Source organism: Octopus sinensis, unplaced genomic scaffold (genome assembly GCF_006345805.1).
Source record: "Octopus sinensis unplaced genomic scaffold, ASM634580v1 Contig01240, whole genome shotgun sequence".
Lineage (NCBI taxonomy): Eukaryota > Metazoa > Mollusca > Cephalopoda > Octopoda > Octopodidae > Octopus > Octopus sinensis.
Genome location: NW_021824682.1, coordinates 10841 through 30038, shown reverse-complemented (window position 1 = coordinate 30038; position 19198 = coordinate 10841). Strand labels below are relative to the sequence as shown.

The 19198-nt window shown below is 35.3% G+C and overlaps 3 protein-coding genes across 3 annotated transcripts; all 3 read right to left on the bottom strand.

The window, feature by feature from the left end:
- Positions 1-211: 211 nt before the first annotated feature.
- On the bottom strand, positions 212-577 carry LOC115227018. The gene has a single exon (XM_029797965.1). The coding sequence runs from the start codon at positions 575-577 to the stop codon at positions 212-214; it is 366 nt and encodes a 121-aa protein (XP_029653825.1).
- Positions 578-5137: 4560 nt separating this feature from the next.
- Positions 5138-5629, bottom strand: LOC115227017 (tigger transposable element-derived protein 6-like). The gene has a single exon (XM_029797964.1). The coding sequence runs from the start codon at positions 5627-5629 to the stop codon at positions 5138-5140; it is 492 nt and encodes a 163-aa protein (XP_029653824.1).
- Positions 5630-12137: 6508 nt separating this feature from the next.
- On the bottom strand, positions 12138-18794 carry LOC115227015 (jerky protein homolog-like). Its single transcript, XM_029797963.1, has 4 exons — positions 18665-18794; positions 17900-18031; positions 14799-14897; positions 12138-12778 (listed from the first exon to the last, which is right to left on the bottom strand). The coding sequence occupies exons 1-4, from the start codon at positions 18792-18794 to the stop codon at positions 12138-12140; spliced, it is 1002 nt and encodes a 333-aa protein (XP_029653823.1).
- Positions 18795-19198: the final 404 nt, after the last annotated feature.

The window sequence follows — 19198 nt, the reverse complement described above, 5'->3', positions numbered from 1 at the left end:
GGTCTTGCGGTCCAAATACAACCTCTCCTTATTTGCAGGCTGGAGGTGTAACTTGAGAGTCGTAAGTAATCGGCGTATTTTTGGTCAATCTCATCAAATTCGTAAGGTTCAATATTGATTAGCCCAATATAATAATTATATAGGGATAATGCATATTCATTGATTCCACGAAACAAATTTACAGCATTCAGGTTTGTTTTTGACAACATAGTTATCTCTTCTTGACATTCTCCAATATGGAGTCCATAACTTTATTCTTGAGAACATTACTTCCGCCATCTTCAAGTACACCCAAGTAGCGATATCCGTTGATTCCATCGACAGTCTCACAGCATGATAAAGATTCCACATTAGATGCTGATTTTTCGGAATTCATCTCTAGGCCGACACTTTCAAAAAATCCATTAACAGCCTCCATCATTTTGACTAACACATCTTCTTTGAGGGCAACTATTTTCAGATCGTCAATAAAGAAGAAATGATTGGTGGAGTATGTCAACATATTGGGATCTTCCCGACTAATTTCGAGTTTGGGAAACATGGAGTTAAGCATCCTGCTTAGGGGATCCATCGCCATAACGAATAGCAGCGGGGACAATGAATCTCCTGGAGTATTCCCGGCTTAACTTTACTTTCCCAATTCTTTTCCCATCGATATGTAAGTTTACTGTCCACTTCTTGACTATGTTTTTACAAAGCTGACAATCCAATGTGGTATTCCAGAGCAATCCAATACGTGGAACAAGAACTCGTGATCAACTGAGTCAAATGCCTTCTTCACATCGACCCAAGCAGAATAGAGGCCATTTCCATACTCCTTATTTAAGCATTGGTTAATGAGGGCTTGCTCTTTGGCGCCTTGACATTGCTTCCTCGTCCCAAGCTGATTATCTGAGATTAAGCCAAATGCCTCGATGAAATCGGCCAGTTTGGCATTAACACATTTGGTGACAAGTTTATACAAAGTTGGCATACACGTTATAGGGCGTAAGTCCTTCGGGGTCTCACACTCACTTTTTTTAGGGATCAAGTAAGTTACGCCAGTGTAAAACCAGCTATCAGGCGTGTACTCTCCATTAATTATTCGGACTATCTCTTTACACAGAAACCCATGCAAAGAATCCATCTTCTTTAAGAAAAAGTTATACGTTCCGTCGCATCCGCATGCCTTCCAGTCAGGTGCATTTGAGCATATCCATAATAAAATCACTTGTGAATTGAGGTCGCATGGTTTCACCGCCAGTACACCTCACACCCACAAAATCATAAACTACGGGCCCCATATTTTCTTGCTCCAGACATCTTCCCAAAATGATAAGCACTCACCATCACCAAACCCATACAGGGTGGCTTCGTTGCTCGAAGATAAGTTTCGATAAAATCTTCTGCGGTTTAATTCAAAACACGCATTGTCTTTCCGGAAATTTTTCCTCGAGGAATGGATAGATATCTGTTTCTTTTTGATTCTAATTAGATCATTCAATAGAGTCTCAATTCTGGTTAGCTCCCCCTTCTTAGACTTCTTATATCCGTAGCGGCAGAGAACATCCATTGCCTTTTGCTTTTCTGGGAGGAAGGTTGTTTGGAGAAGGAACGAACTGTGTCAATTTCATCTGCTAATTTAGAGATTTTTCTTTCCGTGTTTTCCAACCATGTGCTCTGTGGTCTGGCTCTCGTAGTTAAGGCCAAATAAGCACACTGTGCAGCATATAGAATATCGGTAATTTGATTAATATCTTGGGGCGGATCATCTTTTGTAATATGATAAATTGCAGAATTTAATCCAGCCAGGATATCAGTTTTTACCATCCTTCGTTGCACCTTTGGAGTTGGCTTTCGAGAGTCTCTCTGAATAGACTGAACTTTCCCAATTTGGAATTTGAGTTCCTCTAGGCAATTTCTGAAACTGGAAATTTCTACGTCCACATCATCTTGCACTCTGGAAGAGTCGCATCTCCCTTGCACATTGTTATTCCGTCTAGCCATGCTCTTTAGTTGGCATAAACTAGAGCACTTTGCCGAGTACTTCTCATTGAACTTCTCCAGGACAAGGTTCCAACCACCTCTTGGCATCCTTCCAAGTCTTTGCTTCGCGGCAAGGGCAATCTGAGACACCCATTCGCCTTCAGAGACACCATTGACATTTCCGATGATCGCAGAAAGAGAATGCAAGTTAGTTTTGCAGCATCACCAACAAGATCTTCTTTAACACCATTAGCTCTTGTGGCATTGTGAGGTCCCATAGGCGACGGTCCTGTCTTTTTAAGTTCTTTTTATTTGCAGGAAGGCTCGTAGGTTTCGTTTTCCTTAACTGCTTGGAAACGTACATGCACACACCACAACAACTAAAATAATTCATAACAGACTATATAAATCTCTTTATAAAGTAAATTTCTTTATAAAGAAATTATATACTCCATCACCCAGCTGCTCTCCAGTTTGGTGATACATTAATCACATCGATAATGAATTCTTAGTGAAATCTGCATGTGTGGCTTCAGCACCAGTAGATCTGTTATTTAACGTAAATGTTTCTTCATTCCTTTCACGTTCTTTCCATACTTCTTTCCAAAAAGATAAACAATCATCCTCGTCAAATTTGAATTTAACATTTTTCTTATCCCCACTCAAATTTCTGTAAAAATATCTTCTGTTAAGTTCAAAACACCAATTTTGTTTTCTGAACTCCTTTCTTGACTCGTGGATTCTGAGTTTTTTTCAAAATTTTTATTTCATCCTGAATGTAAGACGAAATTCTTTCAAATTCTCCCTTCTTAGACTTTTTGTATCTGTACTCAAGAGTTTCTCTAATCTCATCATCAAATTTCTGGTATTTTTCTGTAAGTCGAATGAATTAATTTGATCCAACTTTGTATTCAGATTAATCAGTTTTTCATTAATGCGCTCACTCCAGTTGCTTTTTTCTTCGTCGACATTGTCAGGTATTCATAAGTTAATTGCCCCACATATACAAAATCTGTAATGTCATCTAAATTTTTTGGATAATTGGATTTGGAAAATTCCCAGATTGCTGAATTAATCCCATTAAAAATTTCATTCTTTAGTAACTGATAAGGCGCTTTTCTTGTTGGCTTTCGTAAATCACGTGGGATGATTTTACTTTCTCAGAATCGAAAATGATCGTTCTACTGCGCACGATGTTGCCTGACATTCAATCAACAAAGAATAATCTAAAGGAGAAATGGAATGATCATCGATATTCATAATTTTTGTGATATCATTGGAATTCATCCTTTTGATAATATAATTTTTTATTCCACACACGTCTTCTTTAAAATCCAATGTTTTCAAATAATCGAATGGTTTTTTATAGTAAAATTGGTCGATTGGCCCGAACAATGGCCAGACCGATGCGCTGGCGGAACCAGAGGCCCTCTCTCGTGTCCTTGACTTTTCTCCCAATGGACTGCCCGACCTCGTTGAGGAACGAGTCAGTCTCCTTTCCCGCAGCTCCAGCGGTCTCCAGGGTGATTGCCGTAACGCGGGTAGCGGTCCGCGAGCGAAGAATATTTTTGTATTTTGATCCTTTCGGCGTGGTTTGCAGCCGAACAAGGGTTTGCGGCGGAAGAATGGATCCTCGATTTTGAAAAGGTACCACAACGGTAACATCCCATACGAGGGCCTTCCCCGACGAGTTGTTGTTGTTGTTGCATAACCCCGGTCTCACATTAGGGTATGAGACCGGCGGCTAGCAGAAACAACAGCGCCTTCGCGGGTTGCTCCCAAAGGACCTCGGGGGAGTGGACAGCAAATTTCCTGCGGACAGGGAGGAGAACAGGGCAGCGGAAAAGGTGATCAGTTGAGTGATATTCGGCACAGCAGAGGTTGCATACCGGGGAGATCACGACGTTCAATGAGTGAGCGTAGGAGTTTAGTGAGTGGTGGTGGCCCCGAGCGAACGAGCAAGGTTGATCTGAGCGGAACGCTCCAGAAGCATTTCGGAGGGGTGAACTTCCGGAGGAAGTTTGTTGAGGCAGAGTTAGGCTTCAGCCTTAGAATGGACGACGTTGAAATGAAGTCGTGGATTTTTTTCTTTGGCTGTGAACATTGGTTTAGGCATTGATTGTTTTGGCAAGTACCCGGGAGTATAGTTTGGCAGGCGTGTTCTTCAATGCACGGCCGTTGTCATTTAGCGTGTTTAGGGCAGTGCAAGGGTGGTAGAGTTTTCGCGAAGCGAATAGGAATTGTGCTCCTCTCATGTTTAGATGTTCCTCTATCGGGAGGAGGTTGGTTTCACAGTGCAGATGGTCGATGGGTGTTGATTTCAGGCACCCGGATATGATGCGCATGGCTTTGTTTTGAATTGATTGGAGAGCCACAGAGGAGCTCATAGAAAGACAGGGAGCCCAACTCGGACTCGCGTAGCTTAGGACAGGGCGAATGTATTGTTTATACACACGTTTGAGAAGTGGTTTCTGCGCACCAGTGATGCGACCACTTATTGCGTTCAAAATATTTGTACGCCTGTTAGCCTTGTCAGAGATCTTCGAGACATGTTTATTGAAGGACATCGTTAGGTCGAAGGTTAGTCCGAGAACAGTGGGGTGTTTTGATAGTGGGAGAACAGAGCCAAAGAGAGATAGGTGGGATGTATGTTTGATTGTCTTCTGTCGGAAGATAATAGGGTGACCGAGGACTTGGAGGACGGCCTCGAGCCTGTTTTCTCTGAGCCAATTCTCAACGGAGTGGAGTTGTTGCTGAAGGTTGAAGGAGGCAGCTTTGTAGTCTTCGTGTTTTGAGGCAATAATAATGTCGTCAGCGTCCCCGACGAGTAAGGGAATATTGTCATCCCGTCAGGCCTTTTGCCATCTCCCCGATCGAGTCCGACCGGTTCGAGGAGGCACGAATGGCCCGCTGATTTGAGATTAGCTTTCAAGATTTCATTGAGGCCTTGTGTCTGTGTTCCCTGCCTGCGCTCCTCTTGCAGGAAAGTGGGTGCAGTCCCTTTTTGTAAACGTTCTCACCGAATCTGCAGCGGTGTTTTGCGCAAACATCCAGATCGAGACGGCATCGTCTAGTCACGTCCCGATGCTGGAAAGAGTAAGAGCGGAGAGACAGCAAGTCGAGCTGCCTCATCGATTGTCATCGCGAAGAGGAGTGGCCCTAGCGGATCACCCTATTGCACGCCGGTCTCCGAACGGATGATCTCAGAGTAACATTTTTCCATCCAAATTCCATCCAAAATACGTAAACAAAGACCGTCTTTTAAATTCAGCTTCTTGTGTGAATCGACAGGATCAGTTTCATTGACAATTTTCTCTAACATCGCATCAAATTTAATTTTGTTAAAGTTTGCTTTAAATGAGCGGATGATTCCCTGATCCATGGGTTGTAAAATTGTGGTCGTTTTTGCAGGAAGGTATAGCAGTTCAATTGATACTAAATTCGAGTAAATTTCATGTGAAGGGCATCGATCCACAACAACCAGAATTTTTTTTTGAAGATCACGATCCCATGAAAGAAGCCATTCGTTGGAAATTTTGCTAGTCATCCACAACCTTTCAGAATGTCTATAATCAATATATTTTTCCACATTAAAATTCTTAAAGCATCCAGGTTTCTTAAATTTCCAATCATCAATGGACTTTTTTTTATCTGTCCCCGTCATATTTGCACACAGCAACAAAGAAAATCTAAAATATAAGAAATACAATAAACCGGTCTTTTAGCATTTTTTGCCCGGGGAATTTTTCTGACAAACACTTTTTGAAGGAATCCATTTCTTCCAAAGTCACACACTCATCACTTAAATTATCAAAGACATAAGATATATATATAACCATGGATTATTGAATTTATTCCCTTTATTTCTCGATATCTTTTAAAAGGACTTTCGTTAGAAACTGAATGGACAGATATGTTATAACTAGGGCCAACATTTTGTAACCTTAAAAATTGAAAAATTTAACCTTAAAAAGTTAACTTTATTAACCTATAAACCAAAATTTTTAACCTTAAAATTAAAAAAATTTAACTTTATTTATTCTCAGTAAAACCTGTAAAGTATAAATAAGAAACAATAAAATACTTTAAAGACTATTTATTGAAAATGGACATAACATAATTTTCCGAATTTTGTGTAGAAAGTTTCTGTTTGACCTCATAAAACTCCTAAATTGCGAAAAGAATCGTTCGATAGGTGCCGAGGATGGTTGACAGTTTTGAAGTAACGAATAATCTTCCGGAGAGATATTTTTATTATCCATATTAATAATTTTAGTCATATCGCTCTCTAAAATTCTCTCTAAATAAAATTTTTTGATCCCTGCTTCATCCTACCCGAAGTCAAGTGTACTTAACGTTGAATATGCAAATTCTATTGTACATTTGTTACTATCAAGTTGTAATATTTTCTCTATGAGATTAATTACTATATGAAAAACCTGGAATATGTGAATAGTTATGCGAAATTGCACATAAGCGTTTTACTAGCTTTTCAATTTTCAATGCATTTTTGGTGGCAGTCACTAGTATTCCTTGTCCTCAATCAAATCAAAAATGTTAATCACTGAGATTAAATTTCTTGAATAAAAAGATGCAGCCTTTAACCAGGTGCCCCATCTCGTCAACACAACTTTCGGAGGAATTCCAATTTCGTAAAACAACAATTTTCGCTTGTGGTTCTTCCTGACAGAAGCTTGCACGCTAGCTATCACATCATCAACTTCTGATAAGATTTTCTGACCTCCATTGAACAATTATGCAAAATATGGGTGACGCAATTAACATGAAAAGATTGGGATATAAATTTTTTAAAATTTTCCCGGCTAAATCATCAATTAATTAAAACAATACCGGATGTCATATACCGTGCAGCATCGGAAATGAGAAGCATAAAATTATCCCGTTCAACCATAAGGTTTCGAATGGATCATCAACGATCTGTGCTATGATATTTTTTGTTGGCGCGGATTCGATTGGCTTGAATGAGACCAAATAAGTAATTGTAGGGAGTTTTATTGATCCCATCAAAACGGCGACATAACGTTTGTTTCGATTTGAGTTTCATCGGTTATTGTTCTCTAGAAAATAAACATTGATGGAAAACTTGAATTTGTCCCTAAAGATCCTATGTAGTCATTTGCAATATATTTAGCACATTTAAACAAAATCGTTAGTCAACTTTTGTAATTCTTGTATATGTACGTTAGTTTTTTCACCATTCTCATCTTCGATCAAGTACATGTCATTTTGTTGATCTACCACAACATATTTGTTGTTTGATAATCCATCGTATAATAAGAACCTTCGAATATTGGCATCATTGTCTTGTTGTCTTGGAAATATATTAAAAAATTAATACCTTAGTAATACTGTAGCTTTGACTTTTATGGAATCTTCATCATATTTCCATCTTCTCCGTCTATCATTTCGTATCATCTTCTCCCGTCGAAGATATCCAACGTTTTATGCTTTGGTTGAACCTTAAAAAATTAAAACCATCAGGCAACCTCTCTACTTGCTCTTGTATCCAGGGCGCTCGTGCTTTACCACGCACATGCTTGATCGAATATTTTTCACAGACTTCGTCAATTAACGAATTACAGAATTCTTTTCCATTGTCTGTTTGGAGGATGATTGGTGGTCCGATGTAATAAAAAATATTTTGGAATAGGTTAGCTATTTCTACCGCAGATTTCGACTTTGATAATTCGAAAACTACATATTTCGAGAAGGAATCAACGATTACAAGAATCTTTATATTAAATATCTCATCTCAAATACCCAAGAGAATTTATCGTTAATTTCAGGATATCTGCGAAGATCAATGAGATCTGCTATATATCTATCTCTAGGCCTACGACTACCAAAATGATTATAATTATGTTCCGCCTAATTAATGTTAATTAATCCAATACCTCAATGCATTTAAGCTTCAACTCAATGTCATCCTCTGCGAAAAATCACAATTTGGTTGAATTCTTAATAAAGAATACATTTCCATTTTCAAAGCATATGTTTTTCGCAAGCTGCTTTAGCCTAAATCGTTGTTTTCTGCTGGGACTGTCGTCTAATGTGTTTTCTTCTTGGTTTTCTCTGATTTTTTTTTTTCTTTGCTGAGCTTCACAATACGCATAGTTCCACGCTTTTTTTTATAAATTAAAAATAGAATATTTCTCTAAAATATTTAACTAATTGTTAATATTGATGTATAGACACGCTTGAAACAAAACAAATGTTAACAAATAATTACTTATAAGACCCTTCAGCCTTCGGAGTCCACTTTACGAGCTCCACTATCTTCCAGATCTATCATCCCAGGGCCCACACTTCCGTCAATTTTAACTCGTTTCAAACCATCCAGAAAAGGAACATGGTAGGCATCCTCGAAGAGTCGACGCATCGCGATCTCTCGGTCACCGATCCCGTTAGCTTTCTCGTATTTTGAAAGTACCTCCTCAACTCGGGCTTCATAATCTATTTGCGAAAGACCTCTCCGAAAGTCCAGCACTGTGCTCTCTCCATCGTACGCTTAAGCACAATTGATTGCATATAAGCAATCAGATGTTCCCTCACTCTGATCGACTCCAAATTTTTTTTAATATTTAGACACAATGCCATCCCATGTAAGGACAACAGGAATTATATTCGCTTTGGCCTTGTGGATCAGGGATAATTCATTAGCGAGCAAATCATATTTTCTTAACTTTTCAAGTTCTACTCGCTGTAAATTATCTTAAAAAGTAATTCCCACACCACAATCCAAATTACGTTCTCTTTTTATCATATACCAATAAATCAGGTTTGTTATAACGAACGGTAGAATCAGTCTCGATTCGAGTATCCACCCGTACCTCAACTCTTTCATTCGATATAACCTCCTGCACCGAATGTGTCTTCAACCTTTCTGATTCTTCAATCCATAAAGACGACAAAAATGGAAATGCAAACAGCGTACAACTTCATTATGACGTATCGTGTAGTCAAGATACAGCATACGTTCACATCTAGTGGCCAGATGATCCACTGTTTTCTTCGCCGCTTTACAATGAGGGCACCTTGAGACCAGTTCTTGCTGGAAAAGAAAATATTCCGATCCTGAAGAAAACATGCCAATCCTTCATTGCGCGATGAGTTATTTCCATTTCCAAGCCATATAGATGAGGACTTGTATGTAGCCATATAGAACAATTCCCGTAGGATCTTTTTCGTCGGAATCCTCACTGCTCCGCTGCAAGTGTACCTGATTCCTCTACGAAGTTCGAAAGCCTTGTGAAGACAATCCGTTCCATAATTTTAGAGACGGAGCATATTAGGCTTATTGACCGATAGTTCTCTGCATGGTCCTTCATTTTTCCAGGCTTTGGAATCATACGTCATACTTTTTCCAAGAGTCCGGTACGTCAGTTTGCATTGTATAGTGCGGTCAAATATCGTATGAGAATAATTGGAGCATGTTTGATAACTCAAGTTAGCTCGAAGACTTTTCTGTACCTCACATATAAATTCTGGATTAGACATAAACTTCATAAAGTTTGGGATCAATGTTGATTCTTTATACACAAAAATCAATTTTTTGATAGGGATGAAAAATATCGATACAGTGAACCATTGCAAATTGGCCATTTTGGTAAATAAAAATTTTAGAGCCAATTTGAAAAAAATCAATAATTAAAAAATAAAATAAACACGTTTAATTTAAATAGCTTATCTGGCAACATTGTCCTCGTACAACTGCTAAAAGATAATCAAGTAACCTTGTTAATCAGAATGAGAATTGATGTTTCAGTATAGAAGCACACTATCTATCTGATTATTTTCAAAGTTTATTATAATGAGGAGACAATGACAAATAATTTGAAACAGTGTAATTTGAATGCAAATAACTAAAATTATAATTTTATTTTTTTTTAAATTTTAAGATTTTATTTAATTCCTAAAATAACGTATATATGACGTGTGTAGTTTGTCATTACTTTTGTGGTTGATGTATTTATATTTTTCTGTGATGAATAGTTTTTACTTGTTATTTATGTTTTTTTCATTATTTCTATGTTTATTGGTTCCTTGATCCTTTAATTTTATAATTAATTATTGGTTTGAAGAATCACGTATTTTTAATCATTCTATAAACATTATTAATAATGACTGAAACATTTTAATTGATTTCTCCTATTTTTATACATTTTCTATATCTAAAAAATATTTATTTTATATTTTTCTGTGATGAATAGTTTTTACTTGTTATTATGGTTTTTTTCATTATTTCTATGTTTATTGGTTCCTTGATCCTTTAATTTTATAATTAATTATTGGTTTGAAGAATCAGTATTTTTAATCATTCTATAAACATTATTAATAATGACTGAAACATTTTAATTGATTTCTCCCATTTTTATACATTTTCTATATCTAAAAAATATTTATTTATATTTTTCTGTGATGAATAGTTTTTACTTGTTATTTATGGTTTTTTTCATTATTTTATGTTTATGGTTCCTTGATCCTTTAATTTTATAATTAATTATTGGTTTGAAGAATCATGTATTTTAATCATTCTATAAACATTATTAATAATGACTGAAACATTTTAATTGATTTCTCCTATTTCTATACATTTTCTATATCTAAAAAATATTTATTTTAAAAAATTCTCATATAATTGCTTGTTTAAGCATATTACAGTACGACCCCGCCCCAATAGAAAAGTGCCCCAAATATAGAGGGTGCCCCTAAGGTAGAGGTATATATAATTTTTACTTTTTAAAAGCAAATATCTGTATTTTTAATAATAAAATGTTTTTTCGTATTAAAAAAGAGGAATTAATTTATTCTATGAAAAATAATCAGTTATTTTGAATCCAATATTATATTTATTTCTTAGAATCTTCGACATTTTTATCTTGAATTCATAGTATTCTTTGAGTCCTTCAGGGCAAGTGTGAATAAGGAAGTTTCAAGATCATTAATTATTCTCATTGAATCTTTTAAGTCGGACTCTCAATTTCATCATTTCCATTATACAAAGTATCATTATCCTCAATTCCGTTTATTTCAAGACCATTAAAGCTAAAACATGCTTATCAATTAATTCAGATTCTTTTTGTGAATTAATTTCAGGAAAACATGTTCTCTGTTCGTTTATTTTCATCCAACAATTGACAATTGTTGTTGTTATTAATCGACTCCATGCTTCTCCCACATATGCGATTATTTTGTCACATGGGCCACGCGATACCTATGGGCAGTTAATTTCATTTTATTAATGAAACCACAAAGAGTAAAATTTTGGTACAGTAAAACCTCTCGAATCCGCCAAATTTGGACCTGGGAAATTACGGCGGATTCGAGAGTTTGGCGGATTCGAGAGACAAATTTGAATATTTTTATAGACTAATTAAAAAATGAAGACATTAATTTCTTTAAATATAGTCAGTTATTTTAGTTTTAATAGTTATTTTGATGTTTCTACTAACATCATCAAGGTGATTGAAGACATTTAAATTAGTTTCATCCTTTTGTTTGAAGTACTTCCTCAATGTATGGAGAGCATTCAAAGCAGCATCGTGGTCTAAAACGACTTGTCCATTCTTTTTTTCTCCACAATCAATGTCCTCATCATCATTTTCATCCAAATTGTCCAGGATCTCTTCATTCTCTTAGAATTTTGTAAATAGTCACGTGTTACCAATGTTCCTCCCTGGTATTTGAATGTACGTACAAGACGGGAATATTTATTGGCAAATTCGTCACCGACTGTCGACTAATTGGGATGACTATACATGTTCCGTTGATAAGGGGGCAGTACTCGGGGGAATAATCGTATATCAAAAAACTTTTTTCGCATTTGAGGGCAAACTTTCTTGGACTATTAAGTGGGCATTCAACCTACTCATGCACCACTAAAACCCAAAAAAATTGTTTTTTGAAGAAATTAATTAACATATTATTAATATCTTTTTGCTTTTCAATTTGATAAATCGTCGTAACAAAAATCTGTCTTTCCCAAAGATTGGCATCTTAAAAGAAATTTATAATTTCTTATTAAAATTTTTTTTTTTACATATTTTTTTAAAAACGAAATTATCATATTTGAATCTGTTATTTAGTATTTAATTAGCTGCAGAGGATAAGATGGAATGGCAATTCCCACGCAAGATGGCTATTGTTATGCGTTAGAAAAGCCATGTCCGTTCCCAATGATCATTTCTTCTTCTGCTTGCCAAATCCCCCAGTTTAATAAGGAAAAACATAGAATCCATCCATGCTTTTTTTGAATTATGATAGGTCACAAAACTTCGATAGCTAAAATTTTTAGAGCATCTAGGATTTTTGAATTTTCCAATTATGAATGGTGTTAGTTTATCGGTACCAGTCATATTTGAACAGAACATTATCGATATTCGATCCTTCAATAATTTATGCCCATATCTCTTGATCTTGCAAATGCTTTTACATGGAAGAGCTTTATAAAATAATCCTGTCTCATCTGCATTATAGACATTTTCGCGACCATATAATTTTATTTTTACTCTTATATTAATGAGAAAATCATTAACTTCAGAATTTGAGAAATTCTCTGTAGAAGATTCTCCATAAAGTTTCTTCAATTTTAACCCATGTCTTCTTTTAAATTTTTCAAGCCATCCACGACTGGCTTTAAACTCAGTTATTTGACGTTTCTTCGCAAAGTCTTCAGCCTTTGTAAGAATAATCGAATCATTAAGAAATGCTCCTCTGGTTTCCATCATTTCAATCCATGACATAGTATCTTCATCAATTTCATTGAACTTTAAATATGGATTCCGAGATAATTCTGAAAAAAGCAAGGCAGATACATTCCTTCTGTTCCTAAGGTCGTTTAAAGATCGTCTTGAAATAACGCGTCTGAATCTTTCGGAAAAGATAGCGGACACTCTTGTAAGCGAAATTCCTGGATTTTGATCGATAAATTTAATAATTTTTGTTTTTTGAATTTTTAAATCTGGTACAATTACGTTTCATTACAATTAACAGGACCAACCACACAATTAAATGATAATGTCTCGTGTAAAAGTGTTTTGAAATTTAAAAAAATAATAATTAAGAAAATAAAAAATATATATTTCTAAAAACGCGGCGGATTCGAGAAATTTGCGGATTCGGGAATATCTCATAGGAAATTTCGTATTCTTGAAAAAATTCGGCGGATTCGAGAGGTGGCGGATTCGAGAGGTTTTACACTGACGAAATCAATTTTGCATCTAAGGATGTGGAAATTCTGGCATTTTTCCCATCGCTCAACAAACTTTTTTTTGAAGACAAAATTTGATGGCAGGTTTAGAAGAAAAGGATCCTTGTAGAACAATTTCTTTTTGCCCTTATATTTGACGAGCTGAAATAATACAGATTGGTGATATTAAATGTTATTTATTTTATTTTTTAAATGTTTTTAATTTATCGAATTAACTACAATAAATTATTACGCACGTTATATTTTTCTTTTGTTGTGCATGTATGCAGTTAATTCTTATTTTATTTTTTCGTGCTTTATGTTTTAATTTTATAATTTTTTGTTTTTTTATTTGTTTGACTATTAATTAAATTGATTACTGGTAAAATATCTTGCATAAAGTATATTTTGCAAGTGAATTTGTATTCATTTATCAATTAATTAATATGCATTTATACAGACTTGTTTAAATTATTTTTTTCTAGTATTTTATTGTTTATTTTGATTTTTTTATTATTTTGATTCTTTTCTACTATTCTGATTTTTTTAATACACTCAACCGTTTCAAATTGGGCATTTTTGGATACTTCAATTTTGTTGGCCAATTAGATTAAAAATCGATAATCCTTCCAAATCGATAATTAAGATTAGCTTCGCGGGCCGTACAAAAAATATTTTATATATTTTTTATATTTTCCAATTCGTAAAAATTAATAATGGACGCATTTTTGAACAAAGCCGCCAGTTCTATATAATTTTGTAAATCAATGAGTTCTATATCATTTACAAGTCAATTTTGTAGCTTAATTTGTCCCAGCTCTGTGGAGTGATGTTTGGATCGGGAATTTTAATCCTGATTCCTTCCACAGCATACATCCATCTTCAAAAGGCCTGTCCAAAGAAGATTCGGGGGATTTATGTAGAATCTCCAAGGATAGCCTTCGGCAGGATGAGTGAGAGGACAGGAAAGCTGGGAGGGCAAGGTCCAGGGCGGATCTTAGGCCAGCTTTGCCAGAATTAAAGAGGTAGTTTACACTGGGTCCACCCATCATTATCGAAACGGACATTTAGGATCCACTCGGCGCACAATCTTAACGTATCATCGATAGAATGCAATATTTCATCTTGTATAAAGCAGGGCAAGCATCTCAATAAATATAACAGTTTGGGAACGTGGATGCAATTTTTGAGGAGGAAAAAGGCCGTGTGGGAGTCGAGTAGAGAGAGGCGTTCACCGCAGACAACCTGGCAATGAGGCTCGACCAGCACCGCCTCGCCTGCTTACGCTCTGCAGCTGTGCCACTCAGTGGGTCATGGCTGAATGCTATGCCAATTGCTGGCCTCGGAACATTATTAGAGGATGACTGCATGCGTATCGGTACTGCACTGAGACTCGGACTTGACATCTGCGAACAACATCGTTGTAGATGTGAAAAATGGTTGACGTCAAAGGTGTACACCCACTCTCTTGCAAACGAAGTGCTGGCCGAGCTCCTCGGCACTCCGCTATTAACAATGTTATATAAGAGCTCTTGAGTCGGCGGGCTTCCCCTCGATCCTAGAGCCAGTGGGCTTATATCGTGGAGATGGGAAAAGACCCGATGGAATGACCACTTTTCCCTACTCCTGTGGAAAATCGTTGGTTGGGATTCAACGTGTGTTGACACCCATTCCAAAACTAATATGATCTCTTCTGCTGTTTCTCCAGGTTCTGCAGCAGATGCTGCAGAGCAAAGAAAAATTGCCAAATACGCAAATCTTTGACAACGGTACCGCTTCGTACCTATCGCTGTGGAGACTTCTGGGGTAACCGGCCCTCTTACGACTTCTTTCATCAGAGAAGTCGGAGGAAAAGTTGCTAGGCGACGTGGGGAGCCTCGAGAAGTGTCATGGTTATTCCAACAAATTGGAATAGCTGTCGTTCGCGGCAATGCACACTCCATCATGCGTGCAACCGCAAGTGCCTTTTAATCCTTGACTAACTTATTTCAATCAATTTGTGCAAAGCATTATAGAAACACGATCCTTGAAATTTTTGTAACCTTTAAATCGGTTGCGACAAATAGATTTTGAAGGAATGATTTTTATAAAACATCTAGTTTCATCTAAGTTGTAAATTTGATCATCATTGTATCTCTGTAAAACTTCACGAAATTTAGAAAGGAAAGATTAGATATCAACGGGATCATCTGTTTTCAATTTTCCATGAATTTTCGCATTCGAAATCCATTTCGTTTTTTAATTTTTTTCAAAAAACCATTTAAGTTTTTAAAATTTACTAGTTTAAGTTGTTGCGCAAAAAACATAGCCTTACTAGAAATTAAGGCATCATTAAGAAAACCGTCTAAATATTAGACCCTAAATAAGATACCTCTAGACACAATCAAATCCATCCATTCAACCAATTTTGCATCAAGTTCAGGAAACTTAAGATTTGATACTTTTTTTTGAACCTAGATTGTGTATCTTGCTATCTTTGAGAAGAGAATCTTTTTTCAAAAGAATGTTGTTGTTGTTTTTCGAGAAATTTTTTTATTAAACAAAAAGAAATTCTTTCGGCCAAATGATGACACGAAAAATGAGGATTCTTTCTTTATAAGATAAAATTTCTATTTTCTGATTAAAATTCGGACGAGTATAAATATTGCGAGAAGACATTTGGGACAAATTTTATTAATAAAATTCAATTTATTAAAAAAAATTTTGAAGAATAAAAATTATAGTACAAAAAAATTAAAATTTGTGGCCAATTTGAGAGGGGCCAATTTGCGAGGGTTGAGTGTATTATCTTATTTTCTCTGGTCTGATATGAGATTTCTCGACCAATAAAACAGTTCGTTCACAAGAGGAGTTTGATGAATAAACTGGAAAATATTTTTTGAGACATCTGTTCGATGGGCAGAAAAATTTTTATCAGGAGTATCAATTAATGTTTTTAATTGTAGAAATCTATGAATTAAGTAGAGATCACGGGCAGCTTTTACTCTGCTCCATGAGTTATAATTTACGAATTCGAAATCAAGGATAACTCTGGATTTATCACTCTCGATGTTGTCCATTATCGCGATTAGTTCTGAACACAAATATGTGTCGAAATATTTGATTTTAAATTCCAGATCAGTAAATGCTTCCTCGATTGAATAATGTACCCCTTAAATCTATAATTTTAATCTGATTTGTTTCATTTTGTAATAAATAAACACATAATAATAAACAAAATTAATCCAAAATTATATTACAGACCCTGGGACACCGTCGTCTCAGGCCGATTATGCGGGCAGGATCGAACCTTTCAGTAGGATCTCCCTCGTTCGGATCGGCGATCACGGGGATTACTATAATTAACTGGCTTACCCGTCTTTGGTCTTTAATAAATAAAATAAATAAATTATTCATAGCGCTCGGATTGCTGATTATTGAATTTTTGGAGCATTGAATCAAATTTGACAAGAAAAAGTTAGAACATTTATAATTTCAATTAAAAATTCGGATTATTGAAGTTCGGATTAACGAGGGTTGCCTTTATTTGTAATATTGTCCGATTGAAAATTTATAAGAAAAAGAATGTTCAGTTTTTATTTTTGTTCGCTGTATATAAACTTGGGATAGTAATGCGTTTAAATTGATATTATATTGTTCAACTATCTTCTTATTAAGATAAACTTGTTCTGATATATAATTTTATTTTAGTGCTCTATTATCTCCTCAATTTTTTTATAAGAGGACTCAGGTAACAAATTCATTTGATAGATTGAAATTACATTGAACCTTCTATTAATAAACATATCTTTTTTTTCATTTATAATTTTAAATTGAAAAAGAAATCATCAAAAAAAACTAACTACTATGAACTGGCTCGCAGGATTGAAAGACAATTTCCGCGTAAAACAGCCAGCGAGATCCTCTGAATAAGGAATATAAATTCCCTCGGATCTTTGGAGCGGTGGGTGCACAAGCGGCCAAGTTTCTTGAGATGAGCAAGCGTCTTGGCCCCAAAAACACAGGAAGATAAACATATCTAAAAAAATTATGCCGTTAATTTGTTGGGTTATCGTGGATTTGAATCCAATCGCCTTCGTTTTTATTACTTTAATGATGATTGAATAAATATATTAGAATATTAAATTATGTCATATTTCGACTTTTAATATACCAATATTAAAACAGTCTTGCAAAAACTCAAAAAATTTTATTAACAAGGAGACCAATCAACGTCATCAAACTTGACATTGAAGATCTTCTCAGCGGAAGAGTGTACCAGAGCGTGAAAAAATCCAAAGAATATAAATCCATAGAAATTGAAAACCGGCGGGAACTTCTTAGGACATAATTGATTTTTGGGATCAAATATAAATCAAATCCAGTATTATTTTATTCGTATTTTTATCACAACTTTTTTTTAGGTTTGTTATCTATATTGGTCAAAATATGAAAAAGTTAACACGAGTTTATAAACAGCCTGGAGGTCAGCTCAAAGACGCCGCGCTGCGTATCGATTGGAAATGATTCAGAATATTAACTTGATTCAGAATATTAAATTTCGTTCATAAATTTGAAATTTCAGATTAATCAAAAGGACAAGTGAGGAAGCCAATAAAATGTATTTGAAATTTGCATTGATGTGTGTACGTGATTATTACGCATATTATCTATCTCTCCTCGAACATATTTAGCATTCTTGCCTCTCAATGTCCAAAAATATGTCCGCATCCTTAACTGACTTACATCGTTTGGAAACACTGCCCTGCTGATCCCCACTCTCTCCGGGGTGTCCACGCGGATATTTTGATACTGGAGGAATAGACTTCCGTTTGAAGTATGGTAGTGTTTTTTGTGGGCGTTCATTATTTATTGAAGCTAAAATAGAGGGAAAAATGTACATTTCTAGAAACGAATGAATTGAAAGACTTTATTTGCATTTTATGTGTTCCAAAATTGGCCAGGTAGATTGGAATAAATTGTTCTCTTTCCTATTTAATATTTTTGAAAGTTTTGCCTTAAAAGTTCAGAGATTTCTGTGGCAAAAAAATGATTCCTTTGTATCTTTACGTCTACAGATTATTACCTACAACATACTACATACGAACTCACGAATTCAAATGTTTTTTTATTTATTTTATAAAATTATTCATTATATAAACAATTAACTAAGATAAATAATTAATTGACTTTTATTGTCCATAGTACTCAATATATTATTTATGAGGTCGGAAATTCTCGAAATGTCCTTCATGACTAATAACCGCCACAGAAACATTCTGCGAATATTAGAGATGGAAACCCCGTATAAAAGGAACGGAAAAAGTCAGGGACTTGACAAAAAGTATTCAGAAGCGTTGAGCGACAACTCGCCTGTAGACGAGTTGTCGCCTAACTCGCCTAAATTTATTTGGCGACAACTCGTCTACGAAGAAAAATATTTTAAGGGTAAATAAAATAAAATTTTACAAACAATTACTTTTTATTCTGAACTTTTAAAGCAAATCAAACCATCAATTAGCTTAAAATAGCAATCTACTTCAAATTCATGAAAATTTTCACATGCTATTCTTAGTTCAAGTTCCTTTTTGCAGTCTGTCGCAGACACTTCAAGAGACCTTCCTGACTTAATTTGTGTCATTTTCACAAAAAGTCTTTGTTCTTCCCTGGCCAAAACATTGACAAAAGCTGCCAAATTTGGGTGCGCTCTGTTAAAAGAACTGTTAAACAGCTTATGCCAACCTTCCAATGAATTGGTCGTCCTGGGCATTGACTTTAATACCCGATGAAAACAACTCCAAAAACTGACGTCATAAGATGGGTCAGCAATAAATTGTTTTTTAAAATAAATCAAAAAATTCATTATTTGTTGGTTTTTTTTCTTTTCCTGTCGCATCAAGAGAAAATTTTTCAAATTCCAATAAAACATTTTTTACAGGATGAAAGCTAAATGGTAGCATTTCCTCAATAATTTTCGTTCCCACAATAAAACGTCTTTGTAGGCTCCACAAGACCAAGACATTGTATTTCCGCCATATGATTTGG